At 40.3% G+C, this 19,823-nt stretch overlaps 2 protein-coding genes across 4 annotated transcripts; one reads left to right on the forward strand and one right to left on the reverse strand.

The window, feature by feature from the left end:
• Positions 1-648: 648 nt before the first annotated feature.
• fra10ac1 (FRA10A associated CGG repeat 1) lies at positions 649-11,001 on the reverse strand. 3 transcript variants are annotated; one of them, XM_083687002.1, is made up of 14 exons: positions 10,935-11,001; positions 9,502-9,581; positions 9,035-9,127; positions 8,888-8,933; positions 8,443-8,519; positions 7,460-7,543; positions 7,280-7,364; positions 7,127-7,172; positions 3,049-3,162; positions 2,570-2,612; positions 2,222-2,364; positions 1,527-1,574; positions 1,098-1,185; positions 649-803 (listed from the first exon to the last, which is right to left on the reverse strand). In XM_083687002.1, exons 1-14 carry the CDS (start codon positions 10,950-10,952, stop codon positions 761-763), a joined length of 1,008 nt encoding a protein of 335 aa, XP_083543128.1. In that variant the 5' UTR covers positions 10,953-11,001; the 3' UTR covers positions 649-760. The 3 variants fall into 3 exon arrangements, with proteins under 3 accessions (XP_083543128.1, XP_083543127.1, XP_083543126.1); XM_083687001.1 differs by having other exon boundaries at positions 1,098-1,182; positions 9,502-9,669; XM_083687000.1 differs by having other exon boundaries at positions 9,502-9,669.
• Positions 11,002-12,454: 1,453 nt separating this feature from the next.
• Positions 12,455-19,418, forward strand: lgi1b (leucine-rich, glioma inactivated 1b; the record flags this gene model as incomplete). Its single annotated transcript, XM_083687710.1, has 8 exons — positions 12,455-12,645; positions 12,887-12,958; positions 14,096-14,167; positions 14,276-14,347; positions 15,578-15,649; positions 16,410-16,579; positions 18,062-18,226; positions 18,582-19,418. The coding sequence occupies 8 exons, from the start codon at positions 12,455-12,457 to the stop codon at positions 19,397-19,399; spliced, it is 1,632 nt and encodes a 543-aa protein (XP_083543836.1). The 3' UTR covers positions 19,400-19,418.
• Between the last annotated feature and the right edge of the window lie 405 nt (positions 19,419-19,823).

Below are 19,823 nucleotides of genomic sequence, written 5' to 3' on the forward strand. Positions count from 1 at the left end.
CAATTCAAACAACAGGAGATTATATAGTTTATGCTAACTTAAGGTTCATGACCTAGAGGGACATACTTCACAGTCACAGCAGCTCAAAACGTTTCTAAGTGGGTAGTGTCTATTAGCACTGAGAAACAACCGCTTGAAGTCTAGGTACTAGATACATAGTAATTACTTCCACTTGTTACACCTACATTGACATGCATTGTGGACCTACCACCTGTACTTGAAGACTCCTTCAGAGAGAGACAGAGAGAGAGAGTAATTACCAGTGATTAACGCCAACGTCTCTAATCCTTGGGCAAACGACACGCAACTTCCTGGCAAAAACAGAACAGCGACCTTGGGTATAATGCTATAGCCTACTAATCCTTGAGCTGCAATGGTGGACTCACTGACATTGGCCAAGACTTACCCTACAGGCCCAACGTAAATTTGTAAATATACTGTAGACCTACAATATGTCCACTTTCAAGGCCAGTTGTTCTACCATAGTTAAGTCTTGGTGTTCCACTAGTTTGTCTTTGATACTCATGTACTCCAACATTGAGTTTTCTACATGACACTTTATGCATATTTCATTCTAGACTTGAGTCATAATTAGGTGTCAAAAGGTGGAATAAGAATCTCGGGTATCATCACAAACAACATTTTATTCAGCTGCAGTCAGACAAAATCAGACATTCAACAAGCATCACCTGCTGTACATTACAAAATCAATGACATTAATCTTGGACCAAGCTGCCTTGCTTTGGACATCCCAGGCAAGTCAAAGGAACATGTCCTCAAAGTAGTCATCAAACTCCTCCTCCCTGGAAAAGAAGTAACAAACAAACATAATACTTCAAGTACGTTTGTTGGAAATCTGCCATCCTTGGCCACTGTGACGAAATTTAGTTCTAATTTCCAACCAACACCATCCTCCCTAATAATAATAATAATAATATAACCCCCTGAAATGGACTTGCAGTGTTAGCTGTTGTGTTTGTGCATGCGCAAGAAACTGCAAGAGGCCGTTCCAGAAACAGAAATGTCCACTCTCTTAGAACACCCTAGTGGCTGAAGGCAGCTTTGTACGGGTGATCTAATGTGGAAGTTGATCTCACCTAGACTTTTCCTCCACGGCAGGAGCGGGGCCTTTCCAGTGGTCCGACTCCGACGGACCTTCGGTCTCCTTGCCGCCTTCAGCATCTGCTATACGTACAACAGTAGAGGAGAAAGAGGTTTTACAGCCATAGACATTGAATGTTATTTCCATATCCACAACCATAACCCAGTGGTATCAAATTCCTGGAGGGCCGGCATTGTGTATGCATGGTTTTGTTCCAGCCCAGCATTAATGCACCAGATCAAGCTAATTGTTGTCAACTGAAACCTTGATTAGTTAGATTGGATGTGTTGGTGCTGGTCTGGAACAGAATCATGCCTGTCAGTTTTAACCCTGCCCTGAGGGTGTAAGATAGCAAACTACTTGCTGGGGGGGGGGGGGGGGTGTTGGTGGTGGCGGGGGGGTTCAGTAGAAGTATGAACCGTACCTTTGTCTGAGTCCTGGGAGTCCTCTGAGTTACTGGAGGAGTAGCGTTCTGTAAGGGAGAGAAGGAACACAGGAAGAGATCAGTTCTGCTCAAACACCCAAAAATGCAGAACGTACATTGAGCAACAACAAGCAGTAACTTGGCTGTTAAACAGCCTATAAAGTGAAAAGATTTATTAAAAGGTGTCACTCCACAAATTATAATGTTGTTACTTTCTGCCGGTTAAAATAAACACTCTCACCATCAGTTATAGTCGCCATCTACAGCACCACCTATATGTCTTAGGGTAGAGGCTGTGGGCTATCCCTTGACACCATTATCGTACTAAGACATTACAATGTTTCATGGTGTGTGACTGTATGTAGGCATCAGGGGAGGCTGATGGAGGTAGAAATCGGAGGACTTGATACCATTCCATGCATTATAATGAGCCTGTCCTTCTACCTCCACCAGCCTCCCCTGATGCCTACACATAGTCACACACAATACCAAGATTGTATGTAGGCATGACTGAATCAATTGGCACCGCTTGTCCAACATAATTCCCCTATGTGGTAACATTTATTTATTTAACCTATTTCAGCAAGGAGTCCCATTGAGACCACGGTCTCTTTTACAAGGGAGCCCTGCATACACACAGTAAAGTAATAATTGTAATAATTGTATTGAATTGACATGGGACTGGGGAGTCTTGCCTCTGTCACTGCGTCTTCTCTTATGTTTGTCTTTCTTGTGTTTGTGTTTCTTGGAGGGGGTTGATGACTTGGATCTCTTAGCTTTGGGTTCTTGATTCTCCTCCAACCTTTGTCTTCTTTTCTTGACCTTCACCTCTTTCCTCCTAGAAAAGATGTCAGAAAATTATCTAAATCATTAGATAACTTGTCATCTACGGTGGCTATCTTTCACATTCATTTGTTGGATCTACACAACCCATGGCTCAAGACAAAGGCTTCTCTCAACAGCAGACCACTTCTGAAAACGTCTGACAAATGTCTGTTTGTAGAGACCTGTCATTTCAAGGGTGAAAAAAGGGGTGAACTTACTTGTGATGATAGTTGAGTTTGAAGGAGCACTCAGGGCACAGTCCTGGAACATAGCATCATGTACCACTGTTAGAACAATCAAACATCAACAATCTAGCTTAAATACCTATATTTACAGTCTCCTTTGGAGCTTTCTATACAACCTTGCTATGTTTTTCTTAGTTATCATGGTATTCTTTGATTGTGATGCACTTTACCAGTGTATTGGGTTGGAGTATATAAAAGACAGGTATTATGATATACCGCGGAAAAATTGGCTAGGGTAATAAGGGTAGGTTAACTGATTTTTATTTTCCAAACTATTATTTTGCTTGTAGGAACTGAACTTTGCAGTTCTGAGTTTCCTCAGGGATTACAGTAAGAGAACAGACCTGGTCCTCCTAACACCTCCATCAGTAATGGGATTTGCTCCACCATGATACCCAAGCGCAGATTAATGGCGACTGGCTTAGACGTACGGTAAACAGAGAGCAACTTACTGAGTTTGACCAGCGCGTTCCTCTTCTCCCCTTGCTCCACATAGGCGAAGTTCACCTCCCAGCTCTTCAGACCTTCCTGCTTCTCACACCTCTTGTTCCCGCACATAAACTGACCTGCAATTCCCCCCCCCAAAACAGGGTCAAAACAACTGGGGATAGTCATAAAAGTGCAGTTATTTGCAAAACATTGCAGCAATTTGGTCAGATTAGTCACACTCTGAGGAATACACAGAAGTAAAACATGTGTCAGTGAAGTTCCTTTCCATTATGCATAGTTTGCGGCATATGCCACTGATAGATGGTCAGAATACAACGTGAGAAAAGCTGAACTAAGCAAAGGTGCTCTCATGTGCAGTTCATGATCATTTACCGGTAGTTTTTACTATTAATATTAACTATAAATGGGGGACAGACATTTGCACACACATAGTGTATCTCTTGTCTCATACAGGTTGTGGCCAGGCAGCCCACAGTCAAGGGATTTTGATTTTGTTCACCTGCTTAATCTGTACAGTATCAGGGCTCCTCCTACCGCCTCCAGGAGCCCTGGCCAGTCCTTAACCCTGCCTATCAACAGGCTGGCCTTATCTCGAGCAGGCTTAATATAGGGATTCTCCAGATTGCCCAGTAGCAAAGGTGCGTCATAAGTGGGTCTCAGTAGTTTAGGATCCCGTGTGTCTCACCTGACCGTATGCCTGCAGGAGAATGGCGCAGAGCCATGAGCTCAACTTTTCACGTGTGACACTAGACCTGCCAGAAAGGGGGTATTCTCTTTGATGCTTTATCAGATCGGCCTTTCAATCATTTTGAAAGGTAAAGTATAATTACACATGTCAGTGTCAACATGACTCAAGGGTTAGGTCTCTGTCCTTTCAGTTGGAGTGCCATAACAGACCTCTTTTTGAGCAAACTTTCCAAAAGAGTATCCAAAGGCTGGACTGTTTATGGAACAAACTTAGGATAATAAATCTCACATACTGTATTTTTTTTTTTAAAGAAAAAATTGAGGGGAAGGTAAAAAACTGAGGCATCTTATGTTGAAGTAACACTGATTGACCCCCCTAAACTGTGTGAACTGAGATCCCAGAAAAAAAAAACACAACATACACCAACTGTGATAACAATATTTGACTAAACTTGATAACTGTTTGTCTATCTAGGACCTTTGAGCAGAGAGTACCCAACGTAAAGATTTGCAAACAAACATACATCTGCCTGCACAATAAAGTACTGACCCTGTCCTAATCAATACTCATGAACCAATTGTTTATCCCTGACCACTAGCATCACTAAACAAAGGATTTGACTGCTCAAACCCCAAATCATCTGTGAGTGTGACTTGGCTGTGTGTCAAGCTCACATTGCCAACATGGCCCCATCAGTCACAGAGCCCCATCAGTCACAATGACGTACATTCGTTCATCACTAGGGATTCTCCTGACCTAGGACCCACATACACACTGCTACCATGGGGCATTCTGGGTAAAAACAACAACAACCTTCTTTGGTTTTGATAAATACACACAAATATACAGAGACAATGGTTTCAATGGTCTGTTATTACATAATTGTGGACCCTGCATTAACAGAGAGTAGACCTAACTGTATCCCTTTACTGATACTTTCATTCATATAAATGCAACTAGACTTATACTGACACTGACAACTAAAAATAAACATGTCCAAAAGCAGAACAGAAAGTAGTTCTCAAGCAAGTGGAGAATGAGAGTCCAGAGGTTTGTTAGGACTTCAAACATCTCCCACTATCATACCGGTGCTCTCTGGCTGGTTGGCGACAGTAGTGAGTTCATATATGCATTACTGACTCGCAGCCAATGCACAGAATGGAATGAGGAATGGTATCAAACACGTGTGCTCAGGAGCATGAAGTGTCACATGCTACAAGAGGCAGATTGACAGGGATGGTCGTAGCTAAGCCCACATGCATAGTTCAGGAGACGCAGGAAGACAGATGGCAAGTCAAAATAGTGTCTTAAAGCTCAGACGGTAAGAGGGCTATTGCTCCCGTGGTAGACATGAGAATAGCCCATGCTTGAAGCCAGCACAGGCCAGGAAGAGCATCAAGAATGAGGATGTACAGTCAAGAGTAACTAGTTCAGACAAGTCAAGAAAAAGCTACAGTAACAACAAGAGTGTTACAAAATCATCTCTTCCATCCTGACATGCTTAACACAGGTTGAGAAGTTGAAGATAGGAAGGGCCAAGTAATGAGGCTCCTGCAAATAAGAACAGGGAGCCTTCGAATGGTCCATACTTAGGACATTTAGGACAAATACGCCTATAATATGCACACTTCAGTGGGAATTCATAGTCAGGGGAGGCTGGTGGAGGCAGAAATCAGAGGACAGGCTCATTGTAATGCATGGAATGGATACCTCATTCCACACCTTGCATTACAATGAGTCCGTCCTCCGATTTCTACCTCCACCAGCCTCCCCTGATTCATAGTCATATCACTTGGCATGTCAATCGCTTTGATACGTGTCATTCAGATGGAGGCTCAGGCAATGTAACTAAGCATCATGCTTTAACAGCTATAGTTTATAAGTTTACAAACATAACTACTTGATATACTATAAGTCAATGACAGCTACTTGCATATCTAATATTTGGCAGACTGGTTTTAAACTGAGTTACTCTCTAGTTCAGGGGTAGCCAACACGGTGCCCGCGGGCACCTGGTTGACAACAGGGACCAGCTAGCGAGTGCAGCTACAATGGGGGGCTAGATGTGGGTTTTACCCCCAAAATGAAGAAAAACATGGCGGAAAAGCGAAAGAAAACTTATCATTTTCACAATGATTGGGAGGAAGAGTTCTTTTTTACGATAGTGAAAGACAAGTGTGTATGTCTCATTTGCAGGGTGACTGTGGCGACGGCAAGGCGGCACAATGTGGAGAGACACTTCATTACCTGTCACAATAGCTTCCATGCTAACTACCGTGCAACTTTGTTATTCGGGAAGTTTGTATCAAACAAATAGCCCTTCGTATTACTCAGTACCCTTGAAGTAGCTCTCAGGTTCAAAAAGGTTGGTGACCCCTGCTCTAGTTGGTACATTGGTTTGAGTAAACTCCAAAATTGGTGTATCTTTTTTGTAGAATGGCCAAAAAATGGAAGGTCAAAGAGACCACAGTAATCACACATGAAAGGACAGCGGTAGAATTACATAACTTGATAAAACATGACCTAAGTGACACTGAGATAACACGAGACCACCAGATCATTAACAAAGACAGACTGTGGCCTATCTGCCCTGATTTCCTACTGATGACACAATGAACATCTGACCTGATTGAAGTTCATGGATTTGTCACTGTAACCCCCACTCAGATAGCATTGACCATCAGCTTTTGCACTTCAATGATCTGAGTCACCCCAGTATTAATCCCACAGCACTTCCTCTGCAGTACGGTGGTGAACTAACAAAGGGTGGGATTACGGCGATTTAATCTGGTACAGCATATTGGCTTATTCAGCTTTCTCGGAGAGAGGCAGGAATAGATCATTGAGTCTAATGAGTAGGAGTGTGTCAGTACCTTCACTTTGTTACAGTTCCCATTAACTTGCTATATTTATACACTCTCTAACCCCCACAGCTGATAAATAGATGGAGGTGTTTGTCTCTTTAATCACTAATGGTTGATTGGTTGGCAGTCTGCTCTGGACATGCAGGGAATTCCTGACTACCAGAAAAGAGGACAGAACTTGATCGGGAGCATAACTTGCCAATAGACACAAATCTGTCATTTTTGTGATAACAATATCCCTTAAGATTAGACTCTGTATAGTGAAAGTTAGGTTTGGGATTTGAGATAAGATAATGTTGAACTGTGTTGTGGCGTGTCGGAAAAAAAACATGTATTAACCTTTATCGCCATCTAGTGGCAAACTCATGACTCACTCACTGTTTCTGGCTTTGGACCTCATTTCTTCAAATATATGGAGAGTTTATGAATTGACACATCAGTGGAGAAACTGTATTAATGAAAAACTTGAAAAGCACAACAATTACAAACTGTATGATTGTCACTGAATAGAAAACATAATAACTTTACCTTTTCCCGAGACGACTTCATTTTCAACACGCCATCGGAACCCAAACTGGGGGACAGTTTGTGTAAAGTGTAAATTGACATCACATATAACAATAATATAATATCAATGTAATCCGCAGCTATAAACATCTTCTCATAAAACACAGCACCTACCTTGTTTTCCTTATATCTGTTTAAGTCAGCGATACAATATTCTTTAAAGAGCTTATCATAGTACTTCCTGGCGACTTCTTTCTCCCTAAAAATGAAAAAAAAAGACCAGCCATTAGTGAGAATTAAGACCAACAGGAAAAACAGAAAAATAAATGTCAACTTTGTCCATCTGTCACATACCATGTCATGTCCTCTTCGTCTTCCTCTCTCCACAGGAAGCGATGGTTTTCACGCACCACATCCAGGTCCGACTTATCATTGGCCCTGAGGTTTACGGTGACAAATAATTACAAATCAAATTATTAATAATAATTGATTGCATTTATATAGTGCCTTTCTAGACATCCAAAGCACTCACATTGTATAGAGGAGAACTCACCTCATTACTACCAATCAAGTTGTTATTACATACACACACTGAGTACTTTATTAGGAACACCTGTATACCTTCTCATAGTGGAGGTGGTGTAATGGTGTGGGGAATGTTTTCTTGGCACACTTTGGGCCCGTTAATACCAATCAATCATTGCTTGAATGCCACAGCCTATTTAAGTATTGTTGCTGACCATGTGCATCCCTTTATGGCCACAATTTACCCGTCTTCTAATGGCTACTTTCAGCACAAAGCGAAAGTCGTCTCCAACTGGTTTCATGAACATGACGATAAGTTCAGTGTTCTTCAGTGGCCTTCCCAGTCACCGGATCTGAATCTAATAGAACACCTTTGGGATGTGGTAGAACGGGAGATTCACAGCATGAAAGTGCACCTGAAAAACCTGCAGGAATTGCATGATGCAATCATGTCATCATAGACCAGAATCTCAAAGGAATGTTTCCAACATCTTGTGGAATCAGTGCCACGAAGAATTGAGGCTGTTTTAAGAGCAAAGGGAGGCCCTACCCAGTATTAGTATAGTGTTCCTAATAAAGTGTTCGGTGAGTGTATATTAGTTATTTTAAAATCACTTTTACACGTCAGATCATGAAAAGAGAAACCTGTATACACTGGCAGTCTTGTATGCGCTACAATAATCAAATGGGTCAGCAGTTGTGCAAACATACTCTCTTCTTTCACATGTAAATCATGGGTAAGATTAAATGTGCTTTAACGTTATGAAGGACTCTCCAATCCATATTACACAAAGGATCAAAGCATGACTCACGTGGTGCGTTTGAGATCCTCCATCTTCCCGCCATAGTACAATATATAGTCACTGACAAACTTTTTATGTCTCTCAAACTGAACGAGTACTGTTAAGGAATGACTTAGGCTTAAACACATAAACAATCAACTGAAATACACTAATATGCATATGTTTTGCAATGCTACTGTAAATTAAGTTGTGATTTATAGAAGGGAAGAAACTGAATTAGGCCTTATATGATGTGTGAATCACAATTCTGCTTTGCCAAACCCGTCCATGGAAGAGTACTGCTGACAGCGTACATTAAAGGGAAACTTAGCTGCTGTTCGGGAGTGCATCACAACACCAAACATCAATATTTTATGATTTTAATATTAATGAGACAGCACTAACTTGCAGGGGGACTTTTCAAAGTTCACTACTACCACATGAAAATACCCATCTAGAGCATGTAGAAGGATACAGCGTTCATTGATATCAAGTGGTGACGTCTGTTTCTGGCTTCTTCCCTGTGTGGAGACAGAGAGACATGTAGTCATTCATTGTCAATAGAAACAACATTAGACAACGATGTTTGGCTTTAAAAAGGGAAAGATTCATTGTACAGTACCTGTCGTATTCATTAGAGGCCACATCTCTGTGAGCCACCTTTGTGTGCCTTACTTTCTGAAAGGGCTTCTGCAGTATATCATCCTCTCGTTTCCTGCAAGTCAACGTTGAGCAAGATCAGGACTTCTCTATTAGTATGGTGGTCCTATGTGGCTCAGTTGGTAGAGCATGGCGCTAACAACGCTTAGGTTGTGGGTGCTGGGACCATATACTCTGAAATGTATGTGCTCACTGCAATGTAAGTCGCTTTGGATAAATGGCTTATATTATATTATAATAATCTAATCATAAAGTAGCTGTTTAGATTGGAGCTTAGATAGATAGATAGATAGATAGATAGATAGATAGATAGAAACTTTATTTATCCCAGGGGGAAATTCAGGTTCCAAGTAGCGTACAGACATAGGGGGTATCACACATAACATACACATACAACATACAGCTACAGCTTATGGTAGCGACCAATACCTTTTTACCCCATGTTGAGATGTCTCTCCCCGGCCATCGTCATCGCTGAAGTCAGAGTCGTACCCTCCGCCACCATGCACCTGCAGGAAGAGACTTCCATCAGTGTCATGACATTGACTCTGCACAAGTGGAGGCTGGTGGAGGTAGAAATCGGAGGATGGGCTCATACTGAAATAAGAAAATAATATTGTTATGTGGCCTGGGGTGGTGCAGCGGTCTAGCACCATGGCCTACAGTGCACACATATTCCCATGTCGGCATGGATTTGAATCCGGCCCATGCCCTGCTGACATACCCTCTCCTCCTTACTTTCCTGTCTTTCTTCACTATCTCTATCCAATAAAATGAAAACATATAAAAGAGTGGGACTGCCCAACTCAAAAAATAACCTTTAAAAATGTTTTAATAATAATATTGTTTCAATAAATGTCTTTATTAAGACAACATTCTGTTGTATATCATGATAGGCTGTTGCTAGAGGAGAAGTTCTGACCCGTCTTCAAGGTATCCAGAGGAGGCTGGTGGAGGTAGAGATCAGAGGTAGAGATCATTGTAATGGTATCCAACATGTGTTTGATACCATTCCTCATTCCATTCCATACATTACAATGAGGCTGTCCTCCGATTTCTACCTCCACCAGCCTCCCCTGCTCTGCACCCACCCTACTCTATAGAAAAGCAATCACAGTTAATATACAGAGGGTATATCAAATTACATACTTTCTAAATAAAAAAACTAAAGTGCCAAAATGCTGAGTCATCTGCACATGTGACTGATTGTAAGGTTATATTTGTTCAAAACCCTGCTCTCAGCAGACCGGTGGCTATGCAATACCAGGGAGGCATTGCCATGATATCTGCAGTGTGAAGGTCAACATTGAGTCTGAAATGGGTTCTCAAGCAGTTTTGTGCTCCTCGTATGCCACAACTAAGCTAATCAAAAACATCAGTCAACTGTTCTAACTGAAAACGTGGGTAGGAACGACCAAGTAGCCCCTACTCTGACTATAGGATCATATTATTTCATACAACATCCAAATGTAAACAATACTATGATCCTTCTAGTCACAGTTGGCGCTACCTAGCAAGCATAATTATTTCACATTCAACCTTGCAAAATTATATTCAAGCTCATATTGCCTAGTGTTCTTCCAGGACTTGTGTTTTCGAGCACAAATACCAACCCTGCCCATAGCCAGTCGTTAAAGGAACAACCATTAGAGGGGATGTTTGTTGTATGGATCTACACAAAAATGATCAGCTAACGTTTTAAATAACACAGCTAGCTAGTACTCAAGCTAGCACTAGTACTGACTGACTAAGTAGCTAGATCGCTAGCTATTGCTTCTGTAGCAATGAATGAAACAAATCGGATGCATTGTAAATACTGTATATAGGTGAAATAGGACAAACTTGAGATAGAGTATGACTACCTTCACGAGATTGTCCATATTTCTCGCCAAGCTCACGACTGCTGTGTATGTTTACAAAACATTGACGTCGCGGAGTGATGACGTGTTAATATGAGGACTGAGGAGTAGAAACGCTCCACCCACCAACTCTTCAGCTTTGTGCTCAACTCTGGGCATTATATCATTCAAGGTTGTATTTGACAACAAATAATGTGATGTTTGAGTGAAATGATAACCTAAGTGTTATGCACAAATATTACTTGATAGTTGATTTAAAATGTAAAGCCTAATGATTTTGAATCGAAATGGTTTAACACATCTTCTTCATCCAGGCACACAGAGAAATCAAATGTTCCATTATAGGGTAGGCAACATTTAGCGGATATGGGGTGGATAACAATTAAAGTTGCCATATTCTGTCATATCCGCAGCCCTCACTGAGCCTAACTTGTTCCAATAAGCGAACAATAGTTCTCTTATTCCTTTGAATACTGTAATAGAAGTCTTTAGAAAATGGGGGTGGCAGGGGTGAAACTTTCACAGTCTTGAACAGAACTCCACTGTTATTCACATTTGATGGGTTTGATCCTCCATTGAACTCAACAAAGACATAGCATTTGATTCATGTGCTCATGAAAGCACGACAACAATCTGAATCAGGCCTATTTGGTTGAGCACAGGCATGGAAATGGAATACGCCTTATTAGCCTTCTATGATGATATCCTTCAGAACAAAGCCAGCAAAAGAATAAATATATATATGTTTGTGTTTTTATAATTATTATAAGTATTGTTATTCTTGTTATTGTTATTGTGTATCATTATTATTATTATTATTACATCACTATCATCATCATCATCATCATCATCATCATCATCATCATCATCATCATCATCATCTTTATCATGATTAAAGCAGTAGTAGCAATAGTAGTATTATCTAAGCAAGGCGCAGGTGCCACCAGAAACCTTCCTCATGAACAGTTCGTTCCGCATTAATCATTCACGTGTTTGGAGCGCGCATAAATAATACGCGCCGCTCATTAAAAGAAAAGCGCCACTGCGCGCTCTATCTCTCTCTTCAGGGATTTTACGCTTTCATCCTTTCTTTCGGTCTAGTCAACAGATTCTCAGTAAGACATTTAATAAAACATGTTGTAGGTGTAATTGTCGAAAGCAAAATAACCATAAAATTGCAAAGATTTGTTTAGATTGGCGAGCTTTTGAACAGAATGGGTTACATTTCCACTATTCCTTTATATAGACTGTATATTTTCGGAAATTTTAATCCTCAAGAACCGACGACCATTGTCTTTTAAAACATCTCCTCTGCCCTGCATTAGTAATACAGCGCCTTGCAGAACGAATCTCTTGGACAAGCGCCTGGCCATTGAGACACAAGCTGCATACATCACACCGCAAAACCCGGAGCAATACATTTAAGATTTGGCATTATTTAAACATTTAATCTTGGATTCGTACTAGAGGTTAATGTTCAGAAATATTCGACGAACTGGTTGTCACCAGAGAGGACCAAAAGGATGGGATATGCCAACAAAACGCTGAAAGGATGCACGGTCTTGCTTTGGATTGCCACCGTCTTGCTTTCAGTGGAGAGCAGAAGAGTGAAGCCACCTAGATGCCCTGTTTCTTGTACGTGCACCAAAGATAATGCTCTGTGTGAAAACATAAGATCCGTCCCTCACAGCTTCCCACCCGATGTCGTTTCCTTGTAAGTGATTGGAACTGAATATTGTGAATGATTTAGATTTTAATGTTGGATGAATTATGTTTTTCTCTTTGTTCAATATGTGTTGAAGATGGTGCATGTCATTATCAAGCACAACAAATCCACCTTACATTGTATAATAAAATACAGTGGAAATAATTAGCTGATATGTAATGGAATTCTTTACAAAAAAATATGGCCATACATCCTCTAATGTGCATACTTTGTCCATCTTTCCATTCAGATCTTTTGTCAAGTCCGGATTCAACGAAATTAGTGGAGGAAGCTTCTTACACACCCCAGCTCTACAGCTTCTGTGAGTTTAACATTCATCTCAACTATTCTTCATTGTTATAGTTTATGTGTGTGTATCATTAACCCTATAGGATCTAATGTTTACATTAACAAAGCACAACCCAGGTCCCCCAGACTGATTGATCTCTTGTTGGCTAGACTGTTCAGTATGCTAATTTAAAGGGGATCTTCTATGCTGGCAGGACAAGCCCTCAGTTGCCTCCAGCAACCAGGTGGGGGTTTTGTCCCTTTTGATGGGTGAACATTGCTCTTGGATGTCTGTTTTTTTTATGATCATGAGACATAATTATATTAATTAGATCAAGGAAATAATTTCATAATAATATTACACAGTTTTTGTTGGCTTAGCTATTTACTTCCTTACTTACTGCTTTATCACAAGATAAGATAAACATGTGTGATTAGCCTACTGTTTCTCCATGATAGACCCAGGATTTACTGCCATAATTAATAGCTTACCAGAAAGCTCAACAACTTAAATGCACAACATAAAGTCTCTCATCTTGACAAGTATTTAATAGTATTCACAATAATCTGTCACAAAACATCAATTCATTTCAGGAAAACATTTATCTTGGCACAGTCTCCTTCATGCGTAATGATGCCAAATGGGTGAACGTGTGTGAATTATCAATGTGTCTGCTGAGGCTGTGCTACAGCTTGATTAGTTGGGAGCTACAGATTGTTATTGTTGGAGGCTTGTGAAATGGAAATGCCGATTGTGAAAACATTACAAGCAGGAACAAGAGGGGTCAGATTAGATGAGGATGGAACACATTTTTGGATTGTGGGGTTGCTTGGTGACTCAACCACCATTGTGTTTATGAACAGATGCTGATTATTACTCAAGGGTGATTCAGACCAATTGTATGCGAGCATTGATCATTTTTTCCCATACACAAAATGTTTTTATTATTATTGTTTGACTGTTATACTATTTATTGTATATTGTGTATTGTATAGATGTACGCTATGCACATGATGAATCCACTTTGATTTGATTTGATTTGATTTGAAAGATTCAAAGTGAATCCTGGATTGTGAGATACTTACTGTATTTCCACAAAAAAACAGAACATGTAGCAACAACATGTACCAGAAATGATATGTCAACTATCATCTCTTCTTTTTTTCACAGTTTATTCACCGCCAATTCATTTGACTTGATTGATGAGGATGCTTTCCAGGGTCTACCACATCTGGAATACCTGTGAGTTGTGATTCCTCTAAATGGATAAGATATTCTAAAATGTAATGTTAATATAATAACTTTATCTGTGTTGATATGAAAATACTAACTACTGTACTTCATTCAAAGGTTCATTGAAAACAACAAAATTGCATCAATATCACCATTTGCATTTCGGGGCCTAAAATCACTTATACACCTGTAAGTATGTTATCTATATTTTTTTACTTTCATACAATCTGTGGGTGGGTAATTAAATCTTAATGTTGAATTTGCATATTCATGTTATTCATCAAAGAAGCAGACATGAAATTACTGTAGAAATAAATTCCTGCAGGCAATTCATTGATTTACTTTATCTGTTTTCACTGGCACATTTGAGAATCTTTATCAACAATGAAGAACCGAGGCCCCTAATATGAGCATGAAAATATAAGCTGGTCGGAACTCAGTGGTGTCCACTTTATCATTGTCAGAACTGACTCAGAAGTGCATAGGAAGCAAGTGCTGTTCTAGTGATATTGAACAAGGTTAGTCTGTCTGTCTTCTGCTAGATCATGTTGCCAAAGGACACTCTGTGGTGGGTCTAGTGTCATGTAACCTTGGTGACCCTGTGGACTGGGAAGATGTCCAAATTTTACATTAGAGTTTTGATATTAGCCACTCAACTCTTAAATCCTTATTTAGCTTGTCATTGTTGTCAACTCAGTGTAGTGTACAACACATTTGAAGGATGAATGAAACACAAACAGTTTGTGTATATTTTCACAAGGGCAAAATAACCTATGCTCACAACAAAATATGTATTGTAAGGAGAACCAATACTTCAATACATTTTCATATGATTGTTGGTTCAATTTCTCATGTGACCCAATTAGTATACTATATAGTATATATTAGTAACTTAGTATAGGCTTATATGTTCCTCTTCATAAAGACCAAATGAGCTCTTAGAATACCTAAAGAGGCAAAGCTATCTTCTTTCACTATTTTCAGTTAATTGTCCAGCAGTGTACTCTTGAATTATGGCTAAATCTAATTATAACCAAGAACTGTGTGACCTGAGTGTCAAAGCTAAATATAATATCTGTTCTGTAACCTTAAACTCAGCTCCTCACTCAAACCCTCTGGACACAGAATTCACCATGGCCACCCATCAAGAGACACAGGGGAAAATAACGATGGATTCCAAGATCTTCCCTTTATCATGACTTCTAACATTATAATTCAATTCAGCCACATTGTAATCATGCTGACTCAGGACATAGTGTATTTGGCCCTGGTCCTCCAAAACACTGACGTTGACCGTGTTAACTTGAGTGGTTGTGCTATGCTATCTATTCCTTTGTTTAATTCATCATGTATCAAAGCTGGCAAAGTGAGTACAGTTACAACTCTCATTGTGTATGTTTGTTATTCTGTATCTATCAGGAGCCTGGCTTACAATAACCTAGAGACATTACCCAAAGATGTCTTCAAGGGTATGGACGCCTTGACTAAAGTGTAAGTATATACATATATATATTTATACAGTATATCCAATGGCCAGTCCTCAGTTTTAAGCTAAACTACAAGTAGTGACAGCAAATCTAATGATCTTACTCAGACCCCCCCCCCCTCCCCCCAGTGCTCTCTATAACATTGGCAGCAGGTGCCCAAACAGAGGATAAGGTGTTTACCATTCCAAGTGTGGGAATGGCACCAGCATTTAGGCCTAAGACAAAACAAATCCTTCTGTGGACAGAGAGACTAGGGCCTGATCTGACAACTGTAATATTAAAGCATCATATAACTTATTTAACAATTTAACAACCAGGATCACTATTTCCATCATGTGCAATTTAGCTGATGCTTTTATCGACTTACAGTACAGTGAGTGCATAAATGTTTTTTATATATGGTCCAACAGGAATTAAAACCACCATGAGTATCTCCGGTCTTATACCTATGTAATAACACTGTTATTATTGTGGTAACAACATTGTACCATGGTGTATAAGTAATTGTAAATACATGTATTTGACTGTTTCTATTCCCACTTGTGTAATTACTAAAGCTGCTTAACTTGATTACAATGCAATTACACAGAAATAACCAAATGTAGTTAACTATATATATATATCATAGTAGGCCTACATCTATCAGTAGGCCTACAGTGTTATTAAATACAGAGCAACTTAATGTAAATGGTAAAGTATCTTTCATCCCAAAGACTTTGATTGAGAATCAGGTATTCCTTTACTCATTGTTCCTGCTTCCACAGGGATCTGAGAGGGAACAACTTAGTATGTGACTGCAACCTGAAGTGGTTGGTGGAGTGGATGCACAACACCAATGCAACCATTGACCAGATCTCCTGCAGTGGACCTCCCCTTTACCAAGGAAAAACCATCAACGACCTTGTGCCACAGTCATTTGACTGCATAACAGCAGGTGATTGATGTAATGATTATCGTACGCATTGGTATGTTAATCTTCTTAACCATTGCCACCTCATCTGCACTTTGGTGTTGTGAACTCTTTCAGAAATTAAACTGATTAGCTTCCAACACATGTGAAGCACTACTGCTTATTTGCACATACCATATTTATTATATTGGTCTTTATGTATACATCTTACATACAGTTAGGTCCATATATATTTGGACTCTGACACAATTTTTGTTATTTTAGCTGTTTACCAAAATATATTCAAGTTACAGTTATATAATGAATATGGGCTCAAAGTGCAGACGCTCAGCTTTAATTTGAGGGTATTCACATCCAAATTGGAGGAAGGGTTTAGGAATTACAGCTTTTTAATATGTAGCCCCCCCTCTTTTTCAAGGGACCAAAAGTAATTAGACATTGACTCAAAAGCTGTTTCATGAACAGGTGTGGGCTATTCCTTTGTTATTTCTTCATCAATTAAGCAGGTAAAAGGTCTGAGTTGATTCCAAGTGTGGCATTTGCATTTGGAAGCTGTTGCTGTGAACGCACAACATGCGGTCAAAGGAGCTCTCAATGCAAGTGAAACAGGCCATCCTTACGCTGCAAAAACAAAAAAAGCCCGTCAGAGAGATAGCGGCAACATTAGGAGTGGCCAAATCAACAGTTTGATACATACTGCCTCCAGATTAGACTTTGCCAAAAAACATCTAAAAAAGCCAGCCCAGTTCTGGAACAGCATTCTTTGGACAGATAAAACTAAGATCAACCTGTACCAGCATGATGGGAAGAAAAAAATATGGAGAAGGCTTGGAACTGCTCATGGTCCGAAGCATACCACATCATCTATGAAACACGGTGGAGGCAGTGTGATGGCATGAGCGTGCATGGCTTCCAATGGCACTGGGTCACTAGTGTTTACTGATGATGTGACAGAAAACAGAAGCAGCCGGATGAATTCTGAAGTGTTTAGGGATATACTGTCTGCTCAGATTCACCCAATTCAGCAAAGTTGATGGATGGCACTTCACAGTACAGATGGACAATGACCCAAAACATACTGCGAAAGCAACCCAGGAGTTTTTTAAGGCAAAGAAGTGGAATATTCTGCAATGGCTGAGTCAATCACCTGATCTCAACCTGATCGAGCATGCATTTCACTTGCTGAAGACAAAACTAAAGGCAGAAAGACCCACAAACAAACAACAACTGAAGACAGCTGCCGTAAAGGCCTGGCAAAGCATCACATACCTCAAGACCTATTGCCCTTGTTCAACTGTACATATCATATTGATATTCATCTCATGTATATTCACTTATTGTATTCATTTTTTTATACTCACTTTAATACCTTATACTGTAATACCATGCACTGTCTACAATATCATGTCTTTTGCACTTATGCCATCTGTTTAGATGTCAAACTGCATTTCGTTGTCTCAGTACTGGTGATATTAATGGCACTGAAAAACTGGTTCTGTTTTGCAGAATTTGCCTCTTATCAGTCCCTGAAGTTTGAGTCCCTTTCGGTGGAGTCCTTCACCTTCGGCAATGATCAATATATTGTGTTTGCCCAACCTTTCACGGGAACGTGCAGCTTCCTGGAATGGGATCATGTTGAAATGGTCTTCAGAACCTATGACAGCATTGAAAGTGAGCAATGCTTGTTTTACATCACGAGATGGGAAAATAGAATGTCAATGTTGTATTGTATATACTCTATATATATACTCTGTAGTTCCGATGCTAGGAAAGTTACAAACCATTACGGTGCTGTGTAAACAATTTCTGCAGAGCGGACATGACTGCACCATTAGGGGGCATACTTCAGAAATGTATTTCATGGCTTGGGTTCGAAATTGATAATCGGTGTGACCCACTAGCGTCACACTGTGATAAAGACATCACATTTACCTTACCATACATAACAAGGCTGTAGTGTTTTTGTATGTATTTCTGTAGTGGAAATGTATGTTCTAAAATGTTATTTTTGTTTCTTGCTTTACAGGTGCATCAACTGTGGTATGCAAACCCATGGTCATTGATAACCAGCTCTTTGTGATTGTTGCTCAGCTGTTCGGAGGCTCTCACATTTACAAGCGGGACATCTCTGCCAACAGATTCATCAAAATACAGGACATTGACATCCTGAAAATAAGGAAACCCAATGACATTGAGACATTCCTCATTGACGGTGAGTCCTTCTTCGTGATCGCAGACAGCTCAAAGGCAGGTTCCACAACAGTGTACAAGTGGAACGGCAACGGGTTCTACTCTCACCAGTCCCTCCACCCCTGGTATCGAGACACAGATGTGGAGTACCTGGAGATTTCCAACAAGCCCCATCTGATCCTGTCCAGCAGTTCTCAGAGGCCTGTCATCTACCAGTGGAGCAAGAGCCAGAAGCAGTTCGACAGACGCACGGATGTCCCCGAAATGGAGGACGTGTTCGCTGTCAAACATTTCAAGGTGAAGGGTGACCTGTACATCTGCCTGACGCGGTTCATAGGAGACTCCAAGGTAATGCGGTGGGATGGTTCCATGTTCAAAGAAGTACAGACAATGCCTTCGCGGGGCTCCATGGTGTTCCAGCCCGTCTCCGTGGGCAACTGGCAGTACGCCATCCTCGGCAGCGACTACTCCCTGACGCAGGTCTATCAGTGGGACTTGAAGAGAGGCCAGTTCGTTCACTTCCAGGAGCTCAACATCCAGGCGCCCAGGGCATTCTCTCTGGTGTCCATTGACAACAGAGAGTTCCTGCTGGCCTCCAGCTTCAAAGGGAAAACTCAGATTTACGAGCACTTAATGATTGACCTGAGTAACTAATCAGTGAAAACAATTAAGGAGTGTGTTGATGACAATGCAGTAGCACTGAACACTGTTGAAGAGGGAATATGACTATTCGACTATATGCATGATATATAGTCCACTAATAATAATTCCTGATGAATGCATTGCTAGAAACACCCACTGTATCCCTCTCTTTCACTGCACTCTTGCCTCTTTTTTTCCTCGTAGACAAAGCCATTGTTGACTTACTGCAACTAAGCCCTACACTGTTCATTACCTAGTACCTGTGCTAGCACATGTAATTTACTTCAGAGGTAAAACAAAAACAAATAAAAAATATGTTCGTTTGAAAATAATTCATTAACATTTGACTGACACCGATTTGCCAAATAAAATGTTTACGTTTTTACAATGATGAGTAAAATAATTTATACAACACAGCTTTTGTATTTAGAGGGGA

Source organism: Argentina silus (genome assembly GCF_951799395.1).
Source record: "Argentina silus genome assembly, chromosome: 16".
Lineage (NCBI taxonomy): Eukaryota > Metazoa > Chordata > Actinopteri > Argentiniformes > Argentinidae > Argentina > Argentina silus.